This window comes from Apis dorsata, unplaced genomic scaffold (genome assembly GCF_000469605.1).
Source record: "Apis dorsata unplaced genomic scaffold, Apis dorsata 1.3 scaffold_265, whole genome shotgun sequence".
Taxonomy (NCBI): Eukaryota; Metazoa; Arthropoda; class Insecta; order Hymenoptera; family Apidae; genus Apis; species Apis dorsata.
The window spans coordinates 1297710-1307531 of NW_006263543.1; the positions used below are offsets into that span (position 1 = coordinate 1297710).

At 34.1% G+C, this 9822-nt stretch overlaps 1 protein-coding gene across 1 annotated transcript in view; it reads left to right on the plus strand.

The window, feature by feature from the left end:
• Window positions 1-9822, plus strand: part of LOC102671853 (neuroendocrine convertase 2) — a 31691-nt gene that overhangs the window by 4595 nt on the left and 17274 nt on the right. Inside the window, exons 2-4 of the mRNA XM_006616567.2 lie at window positions 5267-5371; window positions 6293-6560; window positions 8374-8411. Of these exons, the coding sequence (XP_006616630.1) occupies window positions 5267-5371; window positions 6293-6560; window positions 8374-8411 (411 nt within the window). The remainder of the gene's footprint in view (window positions 1-5266; window positions 5372-6292; window positions 6561-8373; window positions 8412-9822) is intronic.

Sequence of the window (9822 nt, forward strand, 5' to 3'; positions counted from 1 at the left end):
TTGTCCGCGAATAATAATAAAAAGATTAGCCACGAGAAGCCGCGTGGAATAATCATGTTAAATAGGTCGATCGATTGGAATGTTGCGGTAATGCCGGTAACCTTTCGATTCGCCATTGTATAAGTTGAGCAAGGGGTGAAAACCCTTGCTCTTTTTCTTTGTTTTTCTTCCTCGTTCTTCCCCGTATGAGGAACGGGGAATGGAGAAAAGTACAGAAAAAAAGAAAAAAGTTTTATGTTTTAATGCGTTTACGCGGGTCATAAACTCTGCGAATTTTCTTTACGTAAGCGTAAGTTCTCAAGCCGAGGGAAATTTTATTGGGCGGAATTAATTAATGTCGATTTATTAATAGGACACGGTTAACACGAATTGGAAGATTTAATTGAATTTATCTCTGTTTCTTTATTAATCGGTCATGTTTTAAATATTAATTAGAGAGATTGTTTTTATTGGTCAATTTTATTGCTACAAAAGTAATATGAAAGTTCTCGTCTTTAATTAAAATAATAAAATAATACAAAAAATTCGAGTTTTAAATTGACTTGGATGTAAGGCTGTAACTGTAAAAGTAAAAGTTAACGATGATTACCCGCATGCAGGTTATATAGCAAGCCAATCTATTTTTAATCTTCTAAATTGCGTATTTAGTTTATTTTTAGTCATTGTAAAAATCTTTAGTCTCTTTCTTCCCTCCCCCTTTAATCTTTCTAGTAAAATTTTCTAATAATATACATTTCGTAATAATATACATCCCGCGTACGACTACGTCTTTCAGTTGAGTAATAGCCAGTTTTTAAAAGTTAATTAAATTACTTTACTATTCTTGATTATTTTCGTGGATGACATAAAGGAATAAACTTGCGTGGAAAGTAATGAGCACCCTATCATTCGATCATACGTTGGGATACACCGGTGTTGAAAGACTAAACTTTAACGAGCAGACGAAAAGTCGTGCACAAGTTAATTTACCGAAGTAACGAGTTAAAACACGTCAAGTTTTCAGAATGAAAACTGATTTTAAGTAATTTTCGATTAATTTTAATCGAAGGATAATTGATTACTTTACGGATTTACTCTTTATGGGTTGAAAAATTACTATGAACGTGTATATATATCTGCTGCAAACGTTTCAACATGTATTTCTTCATGTATTCAAAGAAGCATGTAAAGATTGTATCTGTAAGGTCAATTGAAGATGAATAATATCGAAAATGCAACTACGCTACTGTTATATTAATAATCTGGACTTGGCACGTGTTTTGTACGCATCATAATGTCACACAGGCCTTTATCACGCTTACTTGACCATGCATTCACTTGACATGCAGATTTCATCCTCTCTTCCATTCTCTACGACTTGTCACACTATACGTGCAAGTAAATGAATTGTGCAGAAAATGGAAGATCGATTGTGCAACAATAAACATCTCGATGCACAAATTTCATATATTCTTATTTACCTTTATTTTTGAAATTATCACACGATCCAACTATATTTGGATTACATATATTTTTATCGAACAAACATTTTTAATTATCCTATATCGTTCAAATTCAACGTGGACACACAATATGGAAATGTTGAATATACTTCATGAATTTTTCCTTTGCAATTTATTTTTATTTTTTCCCTCAAGGCTTTAAAGATACGCAGATGATTTATGTATTATATAATAAGCCAGAGAAATTGATTTTTCACTTCTATCCATCTAACTGGATTAAGTCGGGCAAAGTTTGCACGGATTTTTAATTTTTCCTATCTAACCGTTCCAACCGCTACGTTTCAATTGATAATAAAATATAATATAAAAGATTTTCTGATGAATCTTATGATGGAAAATTAAACGTAATGGCCACAACTTTCATATTTTCTTTTTTTGCTTTTGATCTTCGTGCAAACACATCCGACGCTTCCGATAGCACGTGACCACGATAATATCGCATACGCATGCATCGAAATAGATCTATCTATAGGGGAAAGAACGATAAACCTGCAAATTCCTGTTTATCCGTTGGATAAACGCATGTACGTACGTTGTAATGCCGCGTTCGATGCTATGTACTTGGTGAACGGTTACTAATTGGATTTACGCGACACGTGTAGATCGAAACTGCATCACGAGGTGAATAGCTTAAACGAAGGGCACTCTATCTTCTCTATGTTTCTCCATAACTTTATATTTTATATAATTCGTTTAGTGAAATAGTGGAGGGATTTTTTGAAGGGATGAAATTCGTATAAATTTTTTTTTTTTTTCAATTCTACATTTCATTTTCACATTTTCATTTTTAGTAAAACATCTCGATGAATTATAAGGACAAATTGGCAGTAAATGATACGAGATTTAATTCATTTCGATTTATTAACTAATATTTAAATTATTAATTAATATTTAAATTATAACCATCTGTAAATATTTCTTGTAACTGTATTTAAGAGCTTATCGCTTTGATATTTACACGATCGTTCTTCACGCAAATTAATGGAAATGGTTAATCAATCGGATATATAAATTTGAAGATAAATTTCATCGAGGATTATTAGTCGTACGGCTCGTTCCGTTTCATCGGAAACGAGGCACGATTAAATAACGTAGGCTCTGATGAAAATCTCCTATACAATATTTGTTTCATCATTAGAAACGAAACCGTATCGTGTTATCATATATGATCTCGTGATAAAAATTTCATTTTGAAGTTCAAAGATATTGCGTTACTCGTTGACGCGTCAAACAAACGTGTCCATCCCTTATCGATCTTTGAGGGGAAGCGAGGCACCAAAGTGAAATTAATTCTATCGGGGAAGTTTTCGTGAAAAATTCTCAAAGGAATGATTCAAGTTTGTATCTGTATAAATTTAAAAAAAAAGAGAGAAATAAATCTTTCCTTGGAGAGAATTTTATCGAAACGTAAAATTTTAAAACGTTTTAAAGCTTTTCATCGTAAGTATCATAAAATTTTCTATCAACAATAGCCAAGTTTTATGGGATTCAAGAGGAAAGGAAGAGGGCAGCAGTGGTAATCAGAGTGGCGAAATGAGAAAATTCTTTCTCAGATGCGATTATTTCTCCTCGCTATTGGAATTCGTGGTAAACAATTCATCAGAAAACGGGACAGATTTGTCCCGATTTTTCCTAGATGATACTCCACACGAGTTTCGTTTTTTTTTTATTATTTATCGTTCATCTTCTCGCAATTTCGACGACGCGATATTAAATATCGATCGCCTTTGATCTCCTCGAGAAGAAATTTAATAATTTCGCTTCTGCGAGTGACTTTGTAACGAGATACATAGGAAAGTTGGAACATGTTGACCAATCCTGTTTTCTCGTATCATCTGCGTATCATCGGCATCTGAAGACAACGTCGACGACGGACTGCTCGAAGTTTTACAGGAATCAATTACCAAAGACGATTGATTCACATCATTGAATTGACATCGTCTATTCTTTTATTCGTCTATTCTCATCGTCTTCAATCGTATAATCGTGGACTTATGGAAATTTAATGTACAAACACCGAGAATGAACGATCGGAAAATTATCGAATTGTATCAATCGATCGACTTTCTTCAATCATTTTTCTGTTTAATTGTTTAAATATAATTTTTATCCTATATTAAACATATTTATGCTTCGTTATTATATATTATAGAGGAAAAATGATAAGATTTCAATTTTCTTAAAAGTACAAATACAATACAAGTAAGTATTTAAGTTATTTGTAAATAGAGAATTTCACGATATATTTGAAATTCTCTTTTAACGTCAGAAGAACAAATTTCATTAGCGTTGAAACGAGAAAGAAAGTCTGGTCTATGGCGTAACCGAGAGGGGAGGAGAGCATGGATGCCTCGACCTTGTGCGATCGTTTTCCAGAAAATTGCATCAATCCTCGGGTTACGGCCATAAGTCTAGATAGATAAATAAGAGTGGAAGATAGCTGCGTGCATGCGATAGGACGCGGAACGAAATAAGGAACTCGAAGAGATTCCAATATCATCAATAATGAGATTTCTCGAGTCGCGGTCACGTGTGCGTCTCAACATCGATAATCCTCCACGTGTTACCTTCTTTTTACTTTTTTCTTTTCCTGTTAAAGTTTCGAAGCTCGACAAGATGTTCTCCTTTATATCGAACTATCGAGAAACAATCGAGTTCGTACACGAGAAGTTTTATTCCTATAGAGATTAAAATTTCGAGTTGTGCCCCACGACGCATATTTTTCTCTCGCATTCAAATCCATGTTCTTCCATTTGCTATCGTAATACAACCTTTCTACAATTATGGTATTTTTTTTTTTTTTTTTAGTATCGTGACAAAACTGACTGGTATTATGGATTTGAATGCAAGTAGGCGTGTCGCAGAGTTTTAGTCTCAAGGATGGGATTGCCAGAATGCGATGAACGTGTGTGTTGTTTCTCGATTTCCGAGGAATGGAATGCCACTCCTCTCGTAAGCGTTCTCGAAACGCTCGTCGCCGAACGAGTCATTCGTCAGGAATTTGCTTTGAGCAAGACGAGATTTTTTTTTTTCTCTCCATTTTCGAAAAAGGAAAAAATGTTCGAAATGACAGAAAGTTGCCCTTTGATACAGGATCGATCCGGTGGTGCCTTACATCCGTGCACGTGCCACTTACTTAAAGTGATCGACGATCGCTTTCTATTTTCTCAACGTTTCCCAACTCCTCTGATCGGATAAATTAACAGGCGATGGGGATAAATAACTTATTAATCCGATGACATTCTGCGAGATGGAGATGGAGATACTTTATCTATCCGTAATTGATTCGATTGGATCTTCGAAATGATCGGCTCGCCGGTCGATCGTTAACTCGGTTCCGTATAATTCGATCAAACAACGTTATTTACCTATGTGCTCCAATATCCTAAGTGAATCGAACTCTTGAAAGGATTCTCCTGTTACCACACGTATCCGGTTGGATATCTCTGAAGTGTTTCGTATTGCGAGACAGGAGGGTAAGAAAGAAAAAAAAAAAAAATTTGTTTTCTTTTTGTTTCCTTGTCCAATCCAAAATGATAGATATAGTAGATTCGATTGTTAACTCTCGTTCTTGAATTTGACTTTTTTCCTTTTCACTTTTCACCGAGAATTATTTTCTCGTTGTGAATGAATTCTTGTTGCGTAAGGAAATAAGAATTTTATTCTATTATCTTCTGTAAAGTATTTTATCAAACTGACGTACGAATGACGCGAAACGGGAAGACGTTGAATATAAATTGCTTTTCCCCCTCCTGTCTGTTTAGATATTGGGCAGTCAGACGGAATATCACTTCGTGCACAAAGCTCTACCGCACGCACGGAGCAAGAGATCCGTGCCCCACATGAGAAGATTGAAGGTGGATCCTTTGGTAAGTAAATTCATTCATCTTCCTCGAATATTATAACCTTTTTTCCATATTTTCGCGAGAATGGAATTTTTTTCATCGAATCAAAAATTCCTTGTTTTACACCGTCGAATTTATTATTTAAACGGGGCAGGGGGAAGCAGTGGGGGATAACAACATCAAGGGGATGAAATTTCGAAACTCTCGAACCATTCCCTTTCGAACAATAATTCGATAATTGTCAATATTTTAACGACGAAAAATTTCCTATCCATCCATCTTTTACGAATACTTTCTTATCACACGTGCGTGGATAATAAATTTCAAAAGTATACAAAGTATATAAAAACTACTAAAAAGGAAATTACGCGGAAGAAAGAAATTATCTCGCTCGTGGGTGGGCGATATAAATGTAAATGAACGCGCAATTTTCAAACTGAAGATATAATTGGATCCGGGATAAATATTGTCGGCGTAAAATTGTCGCGTTTCCGCGAAATTCGTCATCGATACTCGATGAACACTCCTCCATGTTCCTCTATGTTTTTTGTATCGTTATCATATAATTTTCATCGTGGAATTCTGTATTCGTCGATCCATCATTTCTTCTCCATTTAGAGATACGCGAGAAGCTTTGACCAAATATTCATTATTTTTCCATCGTTCGTATCGCCCACGCGATATCGAATGAAACGAAGCAAGATATTCAATTTCTTCAATTGATTCCTCAATAATGCTCTCTCAGTTTTCGCGGAAACGAAATATTTGACGTCTTTGTTATTATGGAAAACTCTTGTTCAACTTTTTCTCAATAATATAATGCATATTTGTTAATCGATTTCGACGAATATTTATAAAAGAGATAGGTATGTATAGTTATTCGTTCGTAAGGGGGATAGAATGTTTGCGTTGGTGCAAGAGAGAACTCGTTTAAAAATGTTTCAGGTGCACACAGCCGTGCAGCAGCCTGGTTTCAAGAGGGTGAAGAGAGGTTACAAGCCTCTCAGCGTGGATAATCTGGTGCCCTTATATCAAATTAAAAATCCATCGAATCCTGGCAACAGAGACCCGTCTGATCCTTATTTTCAATATCAATGGTACTTGAAAAACACCGGGCAAAATGGCGGGAAACCGAAGCTGGATTTGAATGTAAAAGCAGCCTGGGCTCAAGGTGTCACCGGGAAAAATGTGACCACGGCTATAATGGACGATGGTGAGATTCCAATTGTTCGACTATTTTTTTTAAATTATTTCAAGATGCATTCTATTCGAAATTGAATTTTACAATTCTCTTGGGGGGATTTTTCGCAATTTAATAAATTTTATTCGTGGAATCTCGAAATTCTAATAATCGAAAGCTTCTTTTTTTTTGACTTTAGATTATATGACACATGAATGTCTCGTTTAAGGTTCGTATTAATTTCTCGTCACTTTAATTTATCATAATTAATTATCGATAATATCATAATTTCATTTCATTTTCTATTAACGTGTCACATATCTTGTTGTTCATTTCAATCCTTCAAAATTTCAAAACTGGAATAATTTAAATCCTTCACAATTGAACATTTTATTGATTTCTTTTTGTGTTGTACAATCTTTCAATATCGATCGTAATAAAGTATTAATATTTTGAAATACTACATCTAGAATTTAGAAAAATTCGTGATGGCCCCAGTGATCTCGCTTTAAATGGTCGCTTATCGATATCATCTGCAAAAAAATAAAAAGACTTTTTTATAAATTTTTTTACAGATTTTCACGATTATTAACGACGCGATTCGTTCAAAAAGAAAAAAAAAAATAAAAAAAAAAGAAAATACGTCACATCAATAGAACCAAATACAAAATGAAATCTCGAGGATTGATTAAACCGTGCACACCTATTTCATACAGAGTTTTCAACGATAGCCAACTAGCCAGTGGATTAAAATTGATGTGACCAGCCCCAGCTTTACGATGATATATTGACAACTAACCGATTCTATCGCGAATGAAGTTTATATCTTTGATCAATACAGCTCCACCGAAATTTTTTGTACATTATTTCAAAAACGAAAAATCAATTTTCGACGAATTCTTGAAACGGGATCGTGGAAAATATTTTATACCTCGAGATTAAAATAACTTATTAACGTAAATTAATTAACGTCAAATAATTTTGGTAAAATACTTTGAATTCTTTTCTCTTTTTCACCAACATTTGTCGTTAAATCGTATGGAAAATCATATACCTTTAAATTAAAAAAAAAAAAAGAAAAAAAAATAATATTGAATTTATCACAAAAACCAGGATACCATTTGAAAATTTTACATTTTTATTGTCAATTCGATGTATCGTTTGAAACTTTGTTTCGCGATTGATAATAATTTTGTTTCAAAGTTACCTCCACGTGCTTGCTACGAGAGGATTGTTACGTAACCTTTCTCACAAATGATATCATTTTACCTTGAAATACGTGATTAAGTTCCATAATTCTCGTTTCATAAACACGAATATTGTGATATATAACCGATGGTCGTTTTCTGTCGTTTATTACGGAATCTTGGTATCTATCGTCGTTAAGCTGCGACAAGTATACAATTTGTCGATGATTTATATTGGTCAAGCATCGGCAATGATACCATATCGGTTAATCGATCGAGGATTGTTACAAATTTAACAAATTCAAGTGGGATTTATTTATCCCCGGGATAAATTCAAATTTCTCCATTATTTAATTCGATTCTCTGTTGCAATCTTGTTTGAAGTAAAGACGCACGACAGAAGATCACCTATCATGTAAGAAATTGTATTTTCTTTTGAAATTGATCCAGTATCTAATAATAGATGATCCAAGTTCAAATTTTCTTCGAATACATTCGATTAATTAGCAAGCGAGCAAATTATCGAAAAGAGTTTCACTTCGATAACTTTCATTATATTATTTGATTTCGATTGAATCTCGAAACATCCATGTGTTCCCCATAGTCTACGGGATCGCAGTTTCCATTGTGAAAACACCGTTTCTTCTCCTCTGTTCCAGGGGTCGATTACATGCATCCGGATTTGAAATATAATTACGTAAGTATTGATAAGCAGGTAGATTCGCTCGTGACAAACAACGGATAAATATCTTGTTCGCCAGCTTCGTTATTCTTTATTTTCCATTGGCGTTCCGAAACAGTCGAAAAGAAACACAAGTTGAAGAACATCATCCGATTTTCTTTTCAACTGTGTTCGCTTTTAAGCCTCGACGAGTGTTCCATTGTTCCAACACTCACGAAAGGACATAATTCATAAGATATATTAGCGTAATATCCGAATGCGAAATTGGAATCGAGAGCGCGCATTTATCGAGACGAACGAGATCGAGAAGATGAGAATCCATTTCGATATTGCATTTTGCGTGTAGATTTTGATGATCCTTATCCAAGATCTACTCGAACAAATGATCAAATTGTTGTTCGGTAATTAAACGTTAATTAACGAGAAATTGTTCTCGTCGACCGGGTGAATGCGGTGAAATTGGAAAATCATAGAATATCGAATAATACTGCTTTGAGATCTATCTCTGCTGCCAATTATTAGCATTCAATTACGTGTTCAACGTTTCACCGAATCTCTCGCTCGGAATTTTCCTCGTTTGGAGATGAAACTTATCTGGAAGAAGCGTAAGAAAAAGTTTTTAAACCAAACTTTTTTCTACCTGTGTTAGAAAAAGTATCGAGCTGATTTATATCTCGAGAGATTTTATATTCGAAAAGGAATGAATATGTAATAAATAAAGAAAGAAAAAGAAAAAAAAAGAAAGAAGAAAGAGTGCGATTTCTTTTGTTCTTGACGAGAGAAAAATTTGTCCTGTCAACCGAGTGATTTCTCTTGGAAGAGAAGGATGGCAAGAATGATTCAGATCACGTACGTTACAGCCAACTCCTCAAGATCCACTTAATGGATCCTGGAGAAACAAGGAAGTGAACGCATTAAGCGCGGTTAGTTAAACTTGACGGTGACGTGCGTCGAATGGTGCAATTGGAAAAGGAAGGAGTTGAAAAATTTTCGAAAGCACAAATATCAGAAAAAAAAGAAGTCGAATTATTTTGTTTCAAAAAATGCATCCTCGACCAATTTTCTTGGTATTGTCAAAATAAAAAAGCAGTGACGTTTCACGAACAAGAAATCAATAATATTGCATAGAGAAAAAAAGAAGAAGAAGAAGAAGAAATAATGAAGAAACGAAATTTCTTGCAAAAGTTTTCTAAGGATAAAAAAAGTGGAAAGATAACGTAACTCACTGTGTTGTAATAAACTTTAGGAACGAGGAGACAACGAAAAGAGAGAAAATTGGTCGAATATTAAAATTGCAAGAGGGAAGATTCTCCAATGAAGAATTCTTGGAAAATAATTTTATTCTGGTGCAATGTTCATCGTGTCAACTAGCGTAGAATAAATTTCAAAGAAAAAAAAAAAAAAAAAAAAAAAAAAAAAAAAAAAA